This window comes from Ochotona curzoniae, unplaced genomic scaffold (genome assembly GCF_017591425.1).
Source record: "Ochotona curzoniae isolate NIBS_2020 unplaced genomic scaffold, NIBS_Ocur_1.0 contig_1081, whole genome shotgun sequence".
Lineage (NCBI taxonomy): Eukaryota > Metazoa > Chordata > Mammalia > Lagomorpha > Ochotonidae > Ochotona > Ochotona curzoniae.
Genome location: NW_024464944.1, coordinates 23,993 through 46,034, shown reverse-complemented (window position 1 = coordinate 46,034; position 22,042 = coordinate 23,993). Strand labels below are relative to the sequence as shown.

Genomic DNA, 22,042 nt, shown 5'->3' with positions numbered 1-22,042 from the left:
GATCTAAAAGGAGACTTAAGTTGTAATAATACCAGGTTAATTCAAACTCCACTTTCATCTATGAACAAATCAACAAGACAAAAAAGTCAACCAAGAAATAACAAACTCAATACACACAAGGACCAAGTGGAGCCTGCTCCTGTCAGCAGAGCCAGTAATTTGGACAGGGAGAGGGTCTGAGGATGAAGCACCAAGAGACCAGTCATGGTGGAAGTCTCTCCAAAGCCTCCCTTTTTCCTCCTTTCAGTATTCTTTCCCCCAAGTCCTTTAGCCAGACAACAGCATGCCAATGAGTCCCATTAGTCCAGGTGCTTTTAGCCACAAGCCCATTTCCTGTTACTGCTCAGCTTAACCAGTGCTAATTAACTCCTTCCCCACAACAGACCCAACACACTTGTACACTATCCCACCTCACACTTGTAGAATGCACATCCTTTTCATCAGCACATAGAACAACAGGACTGATAAAGTAGGCCAAAAAAACAATTTTCAAGACATTAAAAAAGACTGGCTCCTGTCTTAGGTCTGGCCAGACTCAGCTTTTGCAGCCATTGGGAGAGTTAACAAGTAGATGGCATGGAAGATCTCTTCATCTTGGCCACTCTCTCTCTCACTCTTCATTTCAAATACATACAATTAATCATTTTTAAAAAAGTCACTTGAATGAGACACAAAAGAGAAAACAATGGTTGCTACAGAAATAGAATCAGTCAGAACTATTATCAACATATACCCACAAATCAGGAAATTTGAAACAAACTGATAAATCTACAGGAACATGTAATTTACCAAAATTGAGTCACAAAGACAGAGAACACTTGAACAAATAACTGGTAATGCAATAGCTCAGGACCAAATGCCTTCACTAATGACTTCTCCCAAACCTCCAAGAAACAGCTAATACCAGTTCTTGTCAAACTGTTTGAATTACTCCAGTAGTATTTTGATAGGCCAACAGGCTCTTTCTTGGCTGAGAAAGAACTTGATGAGAACAATCCCAGTCACAGTAGCTACAGAAATACACACAGGGGCGGGAGCAGTGAAGCAGGCTGATCCTCTGCTGCAGCACTGGCATCCCATATGGGCACTGGCTCATGTCCTGGCTGCTTCACTTCCCAACCCAGTGACTGGGAAAGCAGTGGAGAATGGCCCAAGTCCTTGGGAACCTGCACCCATGTGGGAGACAAGGAAGGAGTTCCTAGCTCCCAGCTTCACAATGGCCCAGCTCTGGCCACTGCAGCCATTTGGAATGGAAACTCTATGTAACTCTGCCTTTCCAAGTAAAATAATTTCTTTCAAAAATACATACAAAAAATACATACATACATATACACCCTGGCACAAATTTAAGGATGAAAAGAGATTTGCAATGAAAATTAAGAAAACACTGAAGAAAAACCTGAAGATACCCAACAACTAAATGAAACAATGCCAACGAAAGAAAGAAAGAAAGAAAGAGAGAAAAAAAGAAAACCCAAGTAGCATCCCTCTGCCCCAGGGTCTGCAGTGGCAGCAAGTGTGACTCAAGAGATGAAGCCAGCAAGCAAACAATCACTCTGATGTTGGAAGGAGGTCACTATGTTAGCCACTATGTTAAGTGCTAGCTCCCTAAATCACATTTTTTTAAAATGATGATGTTACATGGTTGATTGGGGGTGGGAAGGATTGAGGGTTAGGGGAAAGTGGGTGAGATCATTGTTTGCAAGTTTCCTTTTCTTCCTCCTGTATCTGGGGGCAAGGGAGGAGATGAGAAGAGAAGCTGCACTCAGCCTTCCAACTGCCTCAGTACCTGGGGTGGGGAATGGCCACCCAATATCATACCAGGGTCCCAATGGGAAGCATGCTCTGAAGGTTCTGCTCAAGTAACTTTAATAGTTCTGAAATGCTGTTAGTTTTATTGCTTCAAGGATGAGGAAATCCATCCAAGGACCATTGGCTGACACAGTCCACCTTAGAGTTTCCATTCGCCCAGATATATGCTGTCAACACTTGGCTGGGCTAGTTGTACAGTTTGTTTTGCCCTCCTTCCTCTGCTGTGGTAGCAGATGTCCACTGCAGTTCCCAGTGGACTGGCATATCCTCCATGTGCATCTGGGTATGCCATCCACTACTCTGCCTTAGCTATTGTGGAGGCCCACTTCTGATACTTGCACTCCACAGTCAGTCCACTGGTCCTAGGATTCAACACACGGTTGGAATTCTGAGTGCAGTGGTTCAGTTGGGTGAATCCCACAGAGACTTCGTCTCTGCTGAACCCAGACCTGACTCTGTGTGTGCTTGCCAGTACAGGGTCTGGCTTAGTCTGACAACACATCAGGCTGTGCTGGGTCAGTTCTGTGTCAAGCCCATCTCTTACACAAACAAATGGATGCTTCATCCAGCCCAACCCAGCCCACTACACATTTGATCCTCAAACATACCAGCAGGAACTGTAGCCTAGTCAGAGTGACCCCGCAAAATCATCATCAATGTAATTCTCAGTATGTGCAGCAGACTGGTCCTGTCTGACACACATCCCATTCAGCTCTTGTATACATCAATGGGCGTTTTAGCCTAGTTCAACCCAACAAACACTGTTATCAGCCCACACTCATCCCAGTAGATGCCACTGCTTGGCCAGACAGTCCCACCCGCAGCCCTGCTTCTCATGCTTACCTGTGGGAGTCACAGCTCATTAGAGAGGAGCCCACAGTTTCCCTACTGGGAGATCTTGCACTCTCCTGGTGGTTCTGCAGTCTAGCTTGACAGGAGCTGTGCCTGGTCCCAGCATTTGCCAGCCCTGACGCTGTGGCAAAGCCTGGGCAGCCTGCACTTCTTCTGGCTCATGCATGCACAGTGTTTATAGTCACCCGGCCTTGCTGCCTTTCCCAGCTCACATGCAGCCCTATGGGTATTGGTCTGGCCTGGTCTGCCCTCAGTCCCAGTTCTCACTCCCACCAGTACGAACCCCTGCTGCCACCCTATCACGCTAACCACATCTCCCTGGTCTCACATGTACTGGCGGGTGCTGCAGCCCGATATGGCATGATCTGCCTCACCTTGGCATTTGTTGCATGATGCTGCAGCCTGGCCTGGCATGGTTTGTGCCTAATTCCAGCTCATGCTGGTGGGAACTGCAGCCTAGCCTAGCCTAGCCAGCCCTCAGTCACAATCCTAAATGTGAACTGGCTGCTGTTACAGCCCGACTAGGCCTGTCCTGCACCCTGTCCTGGTTCTCAGCTCTGCCAGTGGCTGCCAAGAACGGGTCCAGCCTGGCCTGCCCCCATATCTGAGCCACAGGTATACTGGTGGGTACTGTAATCGGGCCTGGGCTGGGCTGCTCCCTGCCCTGGTTCTTGTGCTTACCTGCAGGGACTGTGTCCTGACGGAGGTGTTCCCCAAGCTCCTCTATCAGGTCTCCTCCGAGTTCTTTCAGAAAAGCAGAAATTACACCATCACACGTGTGTTCTCAAGTAGTCGGAGGTGTCCTGGCTTGAAGAAAAGATGAGACTTGCAGTTAGATGATGATACATTAGGAGACCTTAAACCAACTTGAAACAGGAAAAAGTTGACATAGTGGCAGACTACCCATACTTCATGTATGATTAGATGAGAGCGTAATAGGAAATAGAGAAGTTAGGATAAGTTGACTTGAATTTGAAAAAGAAAATCTCAAGGAGTTACTTTGGGATGAAACCATCATCCTCACTGCTAACACTCTCCTTAGGGATCCACACAAATGAATCATTGCAACTAAGGAAATCCAAATTAATGGAGTATCTTACTGCAGCAATGAACAACATCCTCAGTTAAGATGAATTTAAACAAAGAAAAAATCTTTCCAAAGCAGCTGGAAGATGGCCCCAGTGCTTGGGCCCTACCACCCTCAAGGCAGACCCTGATGAAGTTCCTGACTTGGGCCTGGTCCAGCCCTGGTCTTTGTGCCATTTGGGAACCACAGGGCAGCTGGGACTGAACCCCCTGCACAAACCAGGGATGTTGATGCTGGTGTCCCAGTGGAGCTGCACCAAAAGCGAGGCCACTTCACCCTGTCCCTTTCTTGTGTGTCTGCACTCTCTAGGCGAAGTTGCTAGTTGCCTGCCTGCTGTTTGTGGTCCTTAATGGCTGATAAAAGGGTAAGCTTTCCCAGGCCTCAAGCAGGGATCTGGATGGGAAGTGGAGCAGCCGGGATCTGAACATCCTCATGTGGGATGCTGGCACTTGAAGGCAGAGGTTTAGCTTGTTGAACTGCCAAGCCAGTCTCACTATTTTATCTCCTTACTAAAAAATCAAAAAACAAAACAAAAGAGAACAAACAAAAGAAACAGACAAATGTGTGTTAGCGCCGTCCTTAACCTACTGCTCAGTCCAGAGGGAGCTTCCACCTAGAATGGACACAAACCCCACCCACAGCAAGGACACAGTCCCAGCCTAAGCAGCCTGCCATAGGATTCTGCTTTAATGTGGTCGAACTCCAAAGATTTCTCAAAAACTATCAACGGAGTATATAACAAGTGACTGGAAAGAACAATTGTTTAAAGTTAATGCCGTCAATGATCTTATACAAATCTTACTAGAATGACACTATGTAAGTCTACAAAACCAAAAACCAAAACTGGAATGCATGCAAGCGTCTGTTTTCTGCATTTCAGAATTTTAAGGCTGTTTTCCCTGTGAAAATTCAAAAAGCACCTTGCAAGTCCAGATCTTACACAATTTGCATTAGATCAGCACATAATGTTCGCTCATTGAAATGTATGTATGCATGTCAGTCTTTAAATTCATACATTCTTTGTAAAAATTAAGGATTAACTGATAATATTTATTACTTTCACTGACTTGAAAATGAGAAAGGTAACTCCTGCTTGCTGATTAATTCCCCAGAGTGGGCGTAACCAAAGCCAGGAGCCTGGAAGTCCCTCTGAATTTCCCACAGGGGTTACAGGGGTCCAAGCACCTGAACCATCATCCATTGCCTCCCAGGATGCCTTAGCAAGAAGCTGGATCAAAAGGAGTGTGCCCAGGGCCCAGTGCAGTAGCCTAATGGCTAAAGTCCTTACTTTGCACCAGGATCCCATGTGTGTAACCGTTTGCATCCTGGCTGCTCCACTTCCCTTCCAGCTTCCTGCTTGGAGGACAGACCAAAGCCTTGGGACCCTGCAGCCACATGGGAGACCTGGAAGATGCTCCTGGCTCCTGCCTTTGAATCAGCCCAGCTCCAGCTGTTGTGGCCCCTTGGGGAGTGACCCAGCAGATAGGTGGTCTTTCTGTCTCTCCTTCTCTCTGTAATTCTGCCTTTCCAATCAAAAGAAATAAATACTTCTTTTTAAAAAATGTAGAGTACCCAGGACTCCAATTGCACTCTTGAGATGGGATGCAGATATCTCAAATGGTAACTAACCTTGCTGCACCAAAATAAGCCTTTGCTTGGTAGTGACTTAAGGACAACGTCTTTAAAAAGCATAAGATTTGTCAATGTATATAGGAAATATTATTTCAACTAAAATGTTATTAGATTTCTTTAGGTATAAATCAATTCTACACAAAATGAAAACACATTTCTGGCATCAAGTTAGTGTGAAAATAGAAAAACAACTTAGACAACTTACATGAGGCAGTTTGTTAAGAAGGAAAAAGCCCCAGCTCAAAAACCTCAGCACACTGTTGAAGGAAAACAAAGAGAAGGGAGGAACAAAAACAGCTTCACTGGCTACAAAAGTTGTCTGTCTTCCTGGAAACTTTTAGCTGTCTGCCATGCAGAGTCTGGGCTGATGTCATTGGCTGAGGCCCACCTGCTTGTTACAAAGTTTCCAAGCACAGGGATATTGCAGTCCACCCTCCCCCAGGCCACATTTCCCTTTCCCAATAACAGAAAGATAGAGAAAGAGTAGGAGTGGAGCCCGCCCCCCCCCACCTGGCCAGTTTGGAGAACCAAGACATTTTAGGAGACCTAATTAATGACGACCCTCCTGCCCCCAATTCAAGCTTCTCTGTTTCCATGCAATTCTAAGTAACGAGTCAGGGTCTTCTCTCAAAAAACCTACACCTCCAGGTTCTGCAAGAATATGGGCCAATCCAGTGCTGTGGCTGAGGTGCTGAGCCATGCAACAGCTGGCAGAGCAAAAGACAAGCATGGCCTGTCCTTGAAAACTGGGTTTATGAGATGTTTTATAAGAAGCTCCCCTATCAGACGGAAGATCTTTCTCTCTGTCTCTCTCTGTATATCCGCCTTTCCAATAAAAATAAAATAAATCTTTTTTTTTAAGATTTATTTTTATTATTTTTTTATTTATTATTTTCCATCCGATGAATCAGTCCCCAAGTGAGTGCAACGGCCGATGCTATGCCGATCTGAAGCCAGGAGTCTGTTCCGGGTCTCCCCCGCAGGTGCAGGGTCCCAAAGCTTTGGGGTGACCTCGACTGCTCTCCTGGGCCACAGGCAGGGAGCTGGAAGGGAAGCAGGGCTGCCGGGATAGAATCGATGCCCATATGGGATCCCAGGCGTGCAAGTTGAGGACCTTTAACCACTGGGCCACTGCGCCGGGCCCAATAAAATAAATCTTAAAAAAAAAAAAAAAAAAGAAAGAAACGAGTCTGAACCCAGAAGCTGTCCATCTTACTGACTGTGGTCCAGGCACTGACCTCATGGGGGCTGGAGTCCTCAGTCCAGGCGGGAGCCGCACCTTTGCCTCCTTCCCAGAGCCCAGGGAAGCCTGGCTGCTGTCCTGAGCCTGCCATTGGTGGGCTCTCTCTACCTGCACCCTTGTCGTCCTTCCTGTTGGGAAGCCTGCTCTTATGGTCCGTTCATGTTCCATCCCACCTTATTCCTGGTGTAAATGTGTTTATGGTCCCAGGGAACCATCCACTGCCCTTGCAGTCCGGGACATATCCCTGGGACAGCAGATGGCATCAGTGCTGTCAGCTGTGCCTGGACCCTTCCTTCTCCCACTCGCATCGCTCCTACATGTGACCTGAATAGCTGGCCACTCCCCTTAGTCCTTTGCTGCTTATTGTAATCCTCTATGAGAGGCAAAGTTGCTTGCCTGGGATTATTATTTATTTTGGTTTTAGACAATTTTAGAGGAATAGCTGCTTATAATAAACAGTAATGGGACATCTGTGTTCCCTTTAGCACCCAGTTTTCACTGGGTGGGTCTCTCCTGCACAGCTAACACAGTATCACAAGTGGGATGCTGAGCGTGATGCAGGCGAGGTAGAGATGTCCACCAGCAGTGAATTTCTTCTTTTGTGCTCCAGTCACACCCACTACCATTTTTTAAAAAGTTTATTTTATTTTTATTGGAATGTCAGATATACAGAGAGGAGGAGAGACAGAGAAAAAATCTACCATCTGCTGGTTCACTCCCCAAGTAGCCTCAATGGCTGCAGTGGAGCTGATCCAAAGCCAGGAGCCAGGAGCTTCTTCTGGGTCTCCCATGTGGGTGCAGGGTTCCAAGGCTTTGGCCATTCTTGACTGCTTTCTCAGGCCACAAGCAGGGAGCCGGGTGGGAAGAGAGGTCGCTGGGACGCAAACCAGCACTCCTTCAGGATCCCAGCTCGTGCAAGGCAAGTACTTGAGCCATTAGGCTACTGCTTCGGGCCCACCACTACCATTTTCAATATGTATATATATACACATAAATACACACACACACATATATATACACTTATACACAGCTAGATACATAGATTTTACTTAGAAAAATTACAGAGAGAGATGGGGAGAGCTGAGAAAGAGATCTTCCATTTGCTGGTACATTATCCAAGTGGCCACTTAAGTCACTCCAATACCAGGAGCCAGGAGCTTCTTTTGGGTCTCCCACGTGGATACAGGGTCCCAAGGCTATGTGGGCTGCTGCTTTCCCAAGGCACAAGCAGGGGCTGGATCAGAAGTAGAGTGGCCAAGACCACTCAGGGCCCATGGGGATGCTGGTGCCAACTCAGCTGATCATATTTGAAAATGATGATTTCCAGGCCCAGCATGGTAGCCTAGTCGCTAAAAGATCTCGCCTTGCAAAAGCCGGGATTCCATATAGGTGTCGGTTCGCATCTCCACAGCCCTGCTTTCCATCCAGCTCCATGCTTGTGGCCTGAGAAAACAGATGAGGATGGCCCAAAGCCTTGGGACCCTGCACCTGCATGGGAGAGCTGGAATAAGTTCCTGGCTCCTGGCTTTGGATCAGCTCGGCTCCTGCTGTTGTACCCACTTGGGGAGTGAATCATCAGATGGAAGATCATCCTCTCTGTCTCTCCTCCTCTCTATATAACTGACTTTCCAACAAAAAGATAAATCTTTTCAAAAGAGAGAGAAATGATTTCCAAGCGTGTGTCCTCTTTGCTCAGAAGTCTCCTGTTCATTTTTGTTGTTCAATATGTGATTAGAAGTATTTTCTCCCAGTCTTCATCCAGGTAACTGGTTCTCTCATAGAGCAAACGTGTTTCATTTTCATGAGATCTACTTGTTTGCTTCATAGATTGTACACTCCTGAGGCAACCTAAGAGGATGCTTTGCAGACCAAAGTCTCAAGCTTTTCTCCTGGCTTCTCCCAAACCGTATCTGTGTATTTGTCTCTGAGTATATGATTTCTTTGCACCGTTTCATTTTATTTTTCTTTTTAAAGCTTTATTTATTCTGTTGGAAAGGCAGATTTATAGAGAGAAGGAGAGAGAAAGATGTTCTGACTGCTGGTTCACTCTCCCAGTGGCTCAACAGCCAGAGCTGAGCCAATCTGAGGCCAGGAGCCAGGATCTTCCTCCGGGTCTCCCACACAGGTGCAGGGTTCCAAGGCCTTGAGCCATCTTCCACTGCTTACTCAGGCCACAAGCAGAGAGCTGGCTTGAACATGGAGCAGCCAGGATAAGAACCAGCACCCATACGGCATGTCAGCACTCGCAGGCAGAGGATCATCCAGTTGAGCCATTGCACTGGCCACTACATTAGTTTTAATGTGAGATAGAATTATACTGGGTTCTTTGTTTCCTTTTTATTTTCCCCAATGGGTGCTCAGTTTGTACAGCACCAACATTGCACAAAATAATCATATGGCCATATTTGTGTGGAGAAACACAGTTCGGGGCACGGCACGGTGGCCTAGAGTCTAAAGCTCTAGCCCTGAGCACACCAGGATCCCATATGGGCACCGGTTCTAATCCCAGCAGCTCCACTTCCCATCCAGCTCCCTGATTGTGGCCTGGAGAGTGGTCGAGGACGGCCCAAAGCCTTGGAACCTGCACCCGTGTGGGAGACCTGGAGGAGGTTCCTGGCTCCTGGCTTCAGATCGGCACCGCATCGGGTGTTGCACTCACTTGGGGAGTGAATCATAGGACGGAAGATCTTCCTCTCTGTCTCTCCTCCTCCTCTCTGTATATCTGACTTTCCAATAAAAATAAATAAATCTTAAAAAAAAAAAACTACAAGAACACAGTTGTGTACAAAGAGTCCATGCAGATGGGAACCAAAAGCAGACAGAAGAAGATGCACATTTATCAGACCAACACTGTAACAAAGGCCATAGAAGACCACTACAGAGTGATAAAGGGATCCAGGCACTTGAAGGCAGCTATTTAGCATGTAGAACTGCCATGCTGGCCTCACATTTTCATTTCCTTATGAAAAACAAACAACAACAACAACAACAACAACAAAATGCAGACAAATGGGTATTACTGCCAGCCTTATTCTACTGACTAGCACAAAGCGAGCTTCCACCTAGAGTGGACACAAACCCCACCCACAGCAAGGACACAGTTGTAGCCGAAGCAGCCTGCCATGAGATTTTTCTTTACCAAAGTCTAACTTCCACAGATTTCTCAGAAACTACCATGGATGCATAAAACAGGTGTCTGAAAATAACAACTTTTTTTTTTTAAATGGAGAGTCAGATATACAGAGAGGAACAGAGACACACAGAAAGATCTTCCATCATTGACTCATTCTCCAAGTAGCTGCAACAGCCAGAGCTGAGCAGACCCAAAGCCGGGAACCCAGAGCCTCGTCTGGGTCTCCCTGGCAGACACAGGGTCACATTGCTTTGGGCAGTCCTCAACTGCCTTCCCAGGCTGCAAGCAGGGAGCTGGTTTGGAAGCAGGGCTGCTGGGATGTAAACTGGCACCCATATGTGATCCTGGTAAGGCAAGGCAAGGACTTTACCTGCTAGACCACCACACTGCCCCCGGAAAGAACAACTTTTTAAAATTGATGCAGTAAGTCTTCCCGCGTGGACAGCGGGTGTGGTGTGGGGTCACCTCCTCTGGCGTCGTCCCCACCTCCCTGTTGCAGGTTTTAGAGTGGTAGTGGTAGTGGCTTCTGCAGAGGTGGGCTCCTGTGAATTCTAGCAGGCATTTGGGGAACCCAGGTGGAGGTGGGGGTGGCATCCCGGGGCCCCCCTACAGTGGCTCGCAGGCTTCCCCCAGGAGAAGCACCCCTTATAGCCTTTGGTGCCTTGTCAGCACTCCCTGGGGCTCTGCTTCCACCTGTGCCCTAATCCTGTCTCACAGCTTGTTCTCTCCTGCCAGTTGGATGTCCCTGTCCCCTTCTAAATGACTCCCCTTCTTGGTCCTGTGCTGGTCGGTCTGTCCTGGTATCCGACTTCTGTAAGATGTGTGTATAAAAGGCAGTGGGCTTTTGGGGGTAAAAAGTACATTTTGCATTAAATCTCTCTCCAAGATTCCAGCTGCTACAGATAAACAGCTCTTACCCGGCCCCCCAAATGGAGCTATTGAGTGGGCATCTGTTAGCATTAAAGGCTGGGCATGTTAGGTAAGGACTACTTTAGGGCTGCAGGGATTTTTTTTTCTTTTATCCTTAAAGTTTTATTTATGGGTCTGGCACACAGTGGCAAAAGCCCTGGTCTTACACTTGCAAAGGTTCGCACATGGGTGTTGGTTCTAGTCCTGGACTCTCCACTTCCCATCCAGCACCCTGCTTGTGGCCTGGGAAAGCAGTAGAGGACTGCCAAAGCCTTGGGACCCTGCACCTGTGTGGGAGACCTGGAAGAAGCTCCTGGCTCCTGGCTTCAGATCGGTTCAGTTGTGGCTGCTTGGGGAATAGAACCAGCAGATGGAAGATCTTTGCTTCTGTTTCTCCTTCTCTGTGTAGATCTGGCATTAAAATGAAAATAAATGCATCATTAATAAAAAGTTTTATTTTTATTTGGAAGGCAGAGTTTCCGAGAGGACAGAAAAGTCCACTGGTGCACTCCCCAAATAGCAACAGCCTGAGCTGAGCCCATGTATTACTTCTCTATTTCAGTGTATTCTGAGAGCTGGTGGAATGGAAATTATTTGCATCTTTAAGTTGTTGCACGTGGATAATGCAGCGCATTCCCCATGGTCGTTTTCAACTCTGGAAAAGGATTCGAACCCAGAGGATAATGCAGCCGTAGATCTGCATCACGGGCATTCTCCCACATTTCGTTATCTTTTAAGAGCCCCTGAATTCAGGAGCATTTCCCTCTTACAGAGCCTAGAATGCTGAGCTCTGGAAAGATCAAATTGTTTCATCATCTAATGGATGTCAGACACAAGTGTACAGCTGTAAAGATCTTACACACCATACCATCTCTCACTTGCTCCCCAGCGAATTCATTTCCAGTAGTTGCATATCTGCAGTGGTTTTTTTTTTAAAGATTTATTTAATTTATTGGAAAATCAGATTTATAGAGAGAAGAGACAAAGCTCTTCCATCTGTTGCTTACTCCGCAAATGACCACTGTGGCTAGAACTGAGCCAGTCTAGAGCCAGGAGCCTCCTGCAGGTCTCCCACATGGGTACAGGGTCGCTAGGCTTTGGGCCATCCCCTACTGCATTCCCAGACCATAAGCAGGAAGCTGGGTAGCAACTGGATCAGCTGGTACATGAATAAGCACCCATATGGGATGCTACACTTGGAGGTGAAGCATTAGCCAGTTGAGCCATTGTGCCAGAGGTGCATCTGCAGATTTTCAAAAAAGACTATTTCTTTCTTGCTTGGAAAGGCTGAGTGAGACAGAGCTCAAAGCTCCTGGCCTCTGGCTTTGGCCAGGCAGAGTGACAGGGCTGCAGCAGCTGGGCCGGGCAGGCCTGCTGAAGCCATGAGCTTCTTGTGGGTCTTTCATGTAACTAGTTGTTTGTTATATAAAAGCTACATTAACCTGTGGAGATTGTGTTAGTTTTATTCATACCCACTGTATTAGATTTCCTTACTGTTTTGAGTCATTTCTCATTTGCTTTCCTATTTTCAGGTTAAATATATCTATAAATGCCACTAACCATAAATAATCGTCAGCAACGTATACATAATCATGATTTGCATGCCTCTTAGTTTGTTCTCTTTTCTGTTTCACTGGCTGATACAACCAAAACAAAAGAAAAGAAAACAAAACAAAATAAAAACAACATAGTGACTGAACAGCAGGATCCTCATTGCAGTCTTGGCTTTCATGGAACGCCAGCAGTGGCTCTAGCTTTCAGCTGGGATTCAGGTGGCTTATGTTCAGAGATAATTAATAATTTTCATCAAGAGTAGAAGGTAAATAAAATGTAAGATTTGGAGATGAGGGGGAGAGAACCATAGGTGGTAGAGGTCTAACTTGATTTAATTCTACATGAATAGGCAGTTTCCCGAGCACCACTTTTTGAACAGTCTGTTCTTTTTTTAAAAAAAGATCTGTTTTGAAACTCAAAGAGAGGAAGAGAAAAGAGAGGATTCCTCCATTCATTGGTTTGCCCCCTGGATGGCTGCAGTGGCCAGCTCTGGGCCAGCCCAGGGCCAACCCAGAGCCAGGAGCTTCATCCAGGTCCCCCATATCCGTGGCAGGGACCCAAACACTTGCGCCATCTTCCACCCCTTTTTCTAGGCCATTAGCAGAAAGCTGGATTGGAAATAGAGCAGCCAGGACACTAACCAGTGCCGACTTGAGATGCCAGTGTTATAGGTGGCAACGTTATCTGCTTTACCACACATTATCCCTTTGTCCTCAATTTTTTTTTTAAAGATTTTATTTTTTATTGGAAAGGCGGATACACAGAGAGGATAGACAGAGAGGAAGATCCTCCGTCCGATGATCCACTCCCCAAGTGACCGCAAAGGCCGATGCTATGCTGATCTGAAGCCAGGAGCCTCTTCCGGGTCTCCCATGCGGGTGCAAGGGCCCAAATCTTTGGGCCGTCCTTGACTGCTTTCCCAGGCCACAGGCAGGGAGCTGGATGGGAAGCGGGGCCGCCGGGATTAGAACCGGCGCCCATATGGGATCCTGGGCGTGCAAGACGAGGACCTTAACCACTGCGCCATCGTGCCGGGCCCCATTGTCCTCATTTTTAAAAAGATTTATTTATACAGGCTGGCACTGTGTCTGCACAGGCTAATCCTCCACTTTGTGGTGGCAGCATCACATATGGGCACCAGTTGATATCCTGGCTGCTCCACTTCCAATCTGGCTCTCTGCTTGTGAGGGAAAAGCAGTGGAGGATGGCCCAAGTTTTTGGGACCCTGCACCTGTGAGAGAGACTAGAAGAAGCTACTGGCTCCTGGCTTCAGCTCAGCTCAGCTCTGGTCTTTGCAGCCACGTGGGTAGTGAAGCAGCAGATGGAAGACCTTCTGCCTCTTACCTCTTTCTTTCTGTAAATCTGCCTTTTCAATAAAAATAAATAAATCTTAAGAAAGGAAGGGAGGAGTCATGGTGTGCTGGCCTAGCATCTCAAGTCCTCGTATTGAACGTGTTGGACTCCCACATGGCACTGGTTCTAATCCTTGCAGCCCTGCTTCCCACCCTGCTCCCTGCTTGTGGCCAGGGAATGCAGTCGAGGACAACCCAAAGTTTGGCATCCTGCACTGGCGTGGAGACCTGGGAGAAGTTCCTGGCTCCTGGCTTCAAATTAGTGCAGCACCAGCCTTGAGGTCACTTGGGGAGTGAATCATCGGACAGAAGATCATCTTTTCTGTCTCTTCTCTGCTCTGTATACCTTGCAATAAAAATAAGACTTAAAAAAAAGAAAGAAAAAAAAAAGGAAGGAAGGAAGAAGAAAAAAAAAAAGTGGGTTCCCTAACACCCTTCTGAATGGGCTCAGCACAAATGGTCCCACTTTTGCGAAAGAGTTACAGACACACACACACACACACACACACACACACACACACACACACACACACAAAATCCCCTTCTCCACGGGTTCACTCACCATGTGGCCACCATGGCCAGAGCTGAGCTTCTCTGAAGCTGGAGCCAGAAGAACCCTCCAGTTCTCTCATGTGGGTGCAGTGGCACAGGGGCCATCCTCACTGTTTTCTCAGGCCACTAGCAGAAAGCTTGATCAGAAGTAGAGCATCTGGGGAACACAGCAGACAGTTACAGCCAGCAGGGTGGGGAGGATGGACGGATTCCTCTCCTGTAGCTGCCCTTACTCTGATGAGGTGCACAGTTCTCACGTGTGTCCATGTTGATCTCAACCGCCTCATGCCTTCAGTCTGTTGAACACCTGTTCCCACTCAGTTTGCCTGCCAGAGCCCAGTGCTGCCACTCCCGCCTCATCTCATCATTCATCTCGTGTTTTTCTGACACTGAACACGGGCCAAGTCCCCTCCCTCTTAGAGACTCCGCTCCCGTTTTGGCGGTCCTGATCAGGAGGGAGGTATCAGTGCCCTGGCACGAGTGCCGCCTGTCTCAGAGTGAGTTGCGGGAGGCTCTGCCCACGTCTCCCTAGCACTCTGCACAGTACCCAACACTGCTGCACATGCTTTGCTTAGAACAGAAACCACAGAAGTGAAATTAAGAGTATATTTTGATCAGGTTTCCGTTTGTTCCAAATAATAGACAAAAAAATTGGACATGGCTTCAGTGGAAAATGATTTTAAAGACTTCATCCCTGAGCCTCCAGCCAGCTTTCCTCCCTTCTCCCCTTTGTCCAGTTTCTCCCGATGCCTTCCTCTTCCCTATTCTCCTGTCTTTCCTTCCAGTAATGTCCTCCACTCAGGGAATGCAGAATGTCCTGTGAGCCATCTGCAATAGCTGAGATTCATGCACAAAGCCACCCCTGGGACCAGGTGCATTCACCCATGGGCCCACCTCTTGTCAGGGCCAGGAACCGGAGGATCAGCCAGCCAGACACCCACACAGTAACTACTGCCTGTCTGTGCATTTCTGGTTTCTCTGTGAGGAAGGCTTGGCCATCCTCTCAGAGCCTCCCAGCCTGTGCAGTGATCACAATAGCAGTCACACACTGACACACACACAATGGATGTTTCTGTGTGTGTTCATTCTGGCAGCCAGTCTCCTGCAGTGTCCTGCAGCCACAGAAGGAGCCCAGGGGAACTACCCAGGAGGCCTTTAAGGACCAGGCCTGCTGTGGCTGATGTTACACAGTAGATTGGTCTCCTGGCTGGACTTGGCTGCCAGGTACCCTGGAGTCCAGAGAGGGGAGGCTGTGTCTGTATGACCCTGCTGGTCATTCCAGGCCCTGAGTCCTCAAGCTTGCCCAACTCTGCCATTCCCCTCTACTGCTCCCCTTCTCTCTACGCAGATCTGCTCTCCCCAGCAGCCACTGGGATCGCTTATGTCTCAGTCAGAGATGATGTCCAGGCTCCAGGCCCTCCTGCTGGTCTTCTCATGCCTGGCCGGTTGCTGCTCTGGTCCTCCTTGTTGGTTGTCTCCTCTACCCAGTGTCCAGTTATTGAAGGACTCTGAGTGTAGCCTCGCAGCCTATCTGGCCTCATTCTTTCCTCAGTGACCCAAGGTAAGACCATCTGACAACTCTTATATGTGTGTGTGCCTCCACTGCCAAGTCACCTGTGATATGTAATGGACATCTCACATGCCACGTGTTCTAACGGAAGCCGCCCCGGCCCCATAGACCTGCTCTTCCCACAGCCATTCCATGCCTTCATGTTGCATCCATCTGAAGTCTCTGTCTGGGCACTCCTGGCTCTGTTTACACTCTTCCTACAGTTCAGGCTCTGAGCAGTTTGTGTTGGCGTCTTCCTGCAGCCCTGCTCCCCATCTCAGTGGGAACAATAGCTTCCTAGGTGCCCTGCCTGTCTCTGTGCTGTGACCTCTCCCAGCACCACAGCCAGGGGGATCCTCTTAGAACACATGCTGGGTCCTCAGAGCCAAATACCTACCCTGTACACAGAGCCAACTGAAGTTTTAGAGGGAGCCCAACATATGGGGCTCCTGTTACAAAGCCTTTTGTAAAAAGCTGTATTTATTTTTATTTGGAAGGAATATTTTACAGAGAGGGGCTAGGGACGGTCTTCCACCTGAGCTAATCCAAAGCTGGGAATCAGGAGCTTCTTTCATGTCTCTCATGTGTGTGCAGGGTCCCATCCTTTGCAGCTTTCCCAAGTCATAAGCAGACAGCTGGATCAGAAGTAGAGCATCCCGAATATGAACTGGCCCCCCTATGGGATGCTGGTGCCACAGAGTAGAGGGTTATCATGCTGTGCCACTGCACAGGCCCCACAAAGCCCTTTTTATATATATATACTTTCTGTCTCTGTCATATTCTTTCTTTCTTTAATGGAAGCTTACCAGACAGAGATCTATGAGCTGATTCATTCCCCAAAAGCATACCACAGCTTGGTTGGGACAAGCTGAAAATAGGACCAGAATCTCAGCCTGAGTCTCACACACAGTTGGCAAGGACCCAGTGACTTGAGCTGTACTTGCTACTCCATAGCAGCAAGCTGATGTTGGGAGCAGAGTCAGACTTGAACCCAGGAACTGTCCTAAGGGATGCAGACCTCTAAGGTGGAAGATTAGCTTGCTATGCCACTGTACCAGCCCCTAATGTTTTGTTTTTAAGAGCCAGAAGCTTCATCAGGTCTACCACAAGGGTGGCCAGAGCCCAAACATTTGGGCCATCTTGCACAGCTTTTCCTAGGTCATTAATAGGAAGCTAGATTGCAAGTGGAGCATTGGGACACAAACCAGCATCCATTTGGGATGTTGGGGGCAATGACTTTACCCACCAAGCCACAACACTGGGCCTCTACTTCAGCTTTCAAGAACTGGGAGCCAATGTTGTGGCACAGCAAGTTAAGTCCCTGCCTATAGTGGTGGCATCCTTTATCAGAGCGCTGCTTTGGGTCCCCACTGCTCTGCCTGTGACCCAGCTCCCTGCTGGTGTGTCTGGGAAGGCAGCAGAGAGTGGCCCAAGTACCTGGGCCCCCAACACTCATGTGGGAGGCCCAGATGGAGCTTCAGGCTCCTAGCTTTGTTCTGGCCCAGCCCTGCCCATTGTGGCTAGTGGACCAGTGTAAGATTTCACTATTTCACTGTCTCCCTTTGTCACTCTGTCAAAGAAATAAATTTTCAACCAACTGATTTTCTAAAGCCCCCATTGTCAGATTTACTAAACATGCAATATTATACATACTGAAATCCTTGAGCTGCCTGCTGCTCAGTCTATTCTGACATATTTCCTTCATTGTTTAGTAATTTCAAAAACTGTATGCATTTAAATAGCACAGTTTACAGAGAGAGAGAGGAAAGACAGAACTCTCCTATTTGCTGGTTTGCTCTCCAAACGGATGCAATGGTCAGAGAAGGGCTGGTCCAAACCCAAAGAGCCAGAATCTTCTTCAGAGTCTCCCACGTGGGTACAGGAGACCAAGCACTCGGGTCACCTTCAAAAGCTTTCGGGCCCAGCGCGGTGGCGCAAGTGGTTAAAGGTCCTCGCCTTGCACACCTGGGATCCCATATGGGCGCCGGTTCTAATCCCGGCAGCCCCGCTTCCCTTCCAGCTCCCTGCCCGTGGCCCGGGAAGGCAGTCGAGGACGGCCCAAAGCTTTGGGACCCTGCACAAGCGTGGGAGACACGGAAGAGGCTCCTGGCTTCGGATCGGCATAGTATCGGCCCGTTGCGCTCACTCGGGAGGTGAATCATCGGACGGAAGATCTTCCTCTCTCTCTCTCCTCTCTGTATATCCGCCTTTCCAATAGAAAAATAATAAAAATAAATCTTTAAAAAAAAAAAAAAGCTTTCACACGCACATTAGCAGGGACGTGCATCTGAAGTGGAGCAACTTGGACTTCAACTGGCATCCATAAGAGATGCCAGCTAACACATGGTACCTTACTTGCCAAGCCCCAGCACCATCCCCCTGTTTAACGAGTTTTAACTCTGAGTCTGTGTTTCCTGGGATTCTATCAGTGGGAGTTCTTGGAAGCCAGGATGGAAGGTGTGCTGCTCCAGAGAGGAGCAACTGAAATGCACACTCTCAGCTTAGGCTTTTGCACCATGTGTGCGGAAGGCTAGAAAAGCAGGAGGATTTTCAAAATCGTTGTCAGCTATTCCCTCTTCATCAGCAGCTGCATAGTGGGTATGTGAATTTGTTCATGACAGGACGGCCCTGTGGGACTCACTTTACATGGAGGGCTCCCACTGTCCTTCTCCACTGACCAGGCCCCACATTGTCTTTTTCCTCCTGCAGCTCTCTGACCGGCTGAACAAGGGCTCCAGGGAACCAGGTGTCAATCACAGTAGCTCAGAGGTTGCCTTCTGGATTTTGGCTTTTACTTCATTTTTACCTCTAAGGGTTATCGACTTTCCTGCCAGCTCATTAGTGCATTGAAAAAAAAGTTGCAGCCAGTATTTTTATTTTCAGTGGGAGAACTGTTTAACACATTCAATTCACTGTATAAGAGTATGATGGGGACCCAGTGCTGTGGCATAGCTAGTTAAACCTCTGCCTGTGGTACCAGAATCCCATGTGGGCCTTGGTTGAAGTCCCAGCTGCTCCATTTCCCATCCAGTTCCCTACTCATGACCTGGTAAGGTGGCAGAGGATGGGGCAAGACCTTGGGAGCCTGCACCCCCAGAAGAGACCCAGAAGAAACTTCTGACTCCTGGCTTCGGATAGCTCAGCTCTAACTGTTGCAGCATTTGGGGAATGAATTCATAGATGCCAGAACTCTTTTCTCTCTGTAGCACTGCTTTTCAAAAATGAATAAATATTAGGAATAAGGGAGTGTTCCTTTGCTGGACAGCTACTTCCGCAGGAGAGCATAGGCTGGGATGGGGACAGACCAGACTAGGCAGAGCTACCACACCTGTGCGCCCCATGTGGACTAGAGCAGGGAAAAGCCGGGCTGGGCAGATTATTCCTACTGGTGCAAACAATTAAAGTGGGCGAGGGTTGTTTGGGCTTAGACGCAGCATCAACTGGAATCTGGGAGTGGGAGAGGCCTGACAGGGAAACAGTGGGCTCATCCCTCAGGGGCTGCCACTTCCACAGGAGGACATAAAACTAAGATAGCTGCTGGGGTTGAATGGGGTGTGGGACAGACTGGATTACTGGCAAACCAGGGTAGGGGCGGGCCTGGTTGGGGTTATTGTGGGTCGCTCCAACTAGGCTGCAGCTCCCACTGGTTTATGTGAGGGCCAAGTATGTGCTGGGCAGAACCAGGCTGGACTGCAACACCCATTGGTTCCAGTGGAAGTCGGGAGTGAAAACAGAACCAACCCAGCAATTGCAACCACCAGCTGATTGGAGTGATGGATGGTGCCAGGCCCTGTACTTGTTAGCACATACAAGAAGTTTCTTTGGAGATCTTCCTAATCTAACTGCTGGACTCAGAACCCTAATGAAGAAAAGAGAGAACACAGAACAGGGCAACCAACCATCTCAGCTATGATGGACTATGTCAATCAGTGGATTTTTTCAAGAACCTCATAGTGCTTGGAGTGGCAAGATTGACAGCGATTCATAACTGTGGCAATATCAAAACCACTTGAGCAAGAACCTCAGAGCATGCCCTACATCCGGGACCTGGGGAGGGTGGGAAATTGGGTGGGCTTTCTCCCTTAATACCCCCCTTTAAACATGAAGGTAACAATATGGAAAACATACTAGTATTATCCACTTTCCTGTAGCCCTTAAACCTTGTTACCCTAATTAACTATGTAAAGAATGTCAAAATAAATTTTATTAAAAGAAAAAAAAAAGAATAGCATGAAAGATGTGTGGGGAAAATGTCAATGAAAGATAATGCATGGAACCCTACCTGGGCAGGTGTGGACTGAAGGAGCTGAGAACACAGCTGAGAGCCTTGCAAAGCCTGAGCAGGGCTGAACCATCTATGCTCAGCAATGACAACTTCTACTGAATAGTACTTTTTATGCTAAGTCACACTTAGAGGGAATCATCAACTCACGTTGTCAGTTCCCAGAGAGCTGACACCTTTTCTCATTAATCCTTGTATTTTGCCAGTGTTCCAGAAGGCAATGCTTTGCATGTGAGTTCAGTGATTTTGCTAAACAAAACATGTGAAAGGATATGGAGGGTGGGAATACAGCAAGGATTCAAAGAACACATCACATCCATATAAACAATATAAACAAATATAATCAATCTCCACACACAGAATATGCTGGAGGGGCTGGTCAAAGGAGGAAGGTATCTTAGTCAGATACTACATGAGGTGACCTGCCTTAATCCATTATGGAGAAACACAAAGATACAGCAACAATATGTATTAACTGAGATGCTACTTTTCATGCTATGGACTAACAATCCAAAAGAGTAAGCTTGCTAGGGTCACAGAACCTATACGATCAGGAAACCTTCAGGGTAAGCGCTTGTTCTACTTTATAAAAGAAATTGCATCAAGTTTTAGAGTTGATTTTAACAGATTTCATCTCCATTCTAATGTCAAGAGTTGAAAGGGGCTTGTCTATCTAAGAAGATTTGAAAAAAAAACATGTTTCCTTATCACATCCCTTTAAGATAAAACAAACAAATAAAACACACACACACACACACTATTGCATTATTTTCACTTTAAAAGCAAGAAAGACTATGACTCAGGAATCTCAGCAAAGGTACACTCAGTCCGGTAAGAGAGCTGCAGGCATATGTACAAGGTCTCCCCATTTGGGCATGTATCTATGTGCACTCAGACACTTTGCATTCTCTAATGATGTGGTGTAGCATTCTGTCTACATCAAGTGGGTCAAGTTGCTTAGTTCAAATGTCTACATTGTTACTGATTTTCTCATCTGTTCTACTTACTGAGAAAAAGACACCTTTATCTCTTCAATGGGGATTGTAGATGTGCCCATTTCTGCTTTTAGATCTGCCCTTTCATATAGTTTACATCTTTGAATAAAAGCTCAATCTGCAAAGGTTGGAAATGTGTTCAAATCTGTTTTCCTGCAATCTTGAAAATAAAGCTGAAGAAACCCAATCTGGTCTCAGCAATGCCTGGCCCAGTACCTTCGCATTTCACCACCCCTGGGGTGTGGTAAGGGATTGCCAACACTGGCCTAGAGGCCCTCACTGGACACTCCTTCCTGGGATGGGCCAAGTGCACAGGTGCATCTGGCAAAGCCAATGGCTCCTCCATCACACTCCTCTCACTGCACTTCCCCCACGATTCCCCACCTGAGGACAGCTCACCTTGTATGCCTGACAGCCCGAAGTCCTGCCGAGTGAGGAAAATGGCATGATCGTGGTACTTGTCGTGGTCTGTGTCTGGCTTCTGCTGCAGGCAAGCCCAGTGGCAGACATTCTCCAGGTTCTGGGAAGGGTTCCTGATCTCGATGAGGCTCAAGGACTGCAGGGAAAAGGGGGGTTCTGAGGAGAGGCTTGGCATGGTCCCTCCAACTGGGGTTGGAGAGACATGGCCCTCAGTGCCCTGGCTAGGCCAGCTCAGGATGGGACTCCCGCTGCTCTCCATTCTTTTGAATAAGGAGGGGTTTCCCAGCACCTTCACAGGAAGTCCCTGCTGGGTTCTCAGGGAAGACACTGAGCCCAAACTCCTAAGCTGCCTCACACAGTCCCTTCACCTTCCTCCAGGTGCAGAAGGGCCGCTGTATCAGACCCCTAGTCTGAGTGGGCCCTGGGCAGGATATAGGTGCAGGACCCAGGATGTTGGTGCAGGGGACCGGAAGGCCCAGTCAGACCTGCAAGCCCAGAGGAAGGGAGCGAAGGCCTTGCCTTTCTCCCATTTGAAGGCATTTACAAGGCACAAAACAAACATGGTAAAGGGAACTACAAGTGACAGAACCATGGGCCATGTAAGGGACAGGGCCATAAGCCGCTGATCCCACAGCGGCACAGACAATGAGCCCCTGAGATGGTCCCACCC

The 22,042-nt window shown here is 47.9% G+C and overlaps 1 protein-coding gene across 1 annotated transcript; it reads right to left on the bottom strand.

Moving 5' to 3' along the window:
* Positions 1-20,872: 20,872 nt before the first annotated feature.
* Positions 20,873-22,042, bottom strand: LOC121166825 (A disintegrin and metalloproteinase with thrombospondin motifs 2-like). Its single transcript, XM_040996120.1, has 2 exons — positions 21,352-22,042; positions 20,873-21,070 (listed from the first exon to the last, which is right to left on the bottom strand). Exons 1-2 carry the CDS (start codon positions 21,629-21,631, stop codon positions 21,066-21,068), a joined length of 285 nt encoding a protein of 94 aa, XP_040852054.1. The 5' UTR covers positions 21,632-22,042; the 3' UTR covers positions 20,873-21,065.

What these genes read in the sequence shown, in the direction of transcription:
- LOC121166825 (XM_040996120.1), bottom strand. Translation starts at nt 21,631, where the DNA reads ATGGAGAGCAGCGGGAGTCCCATCCTGAGCTGGCCTAGCCAGGGCACT.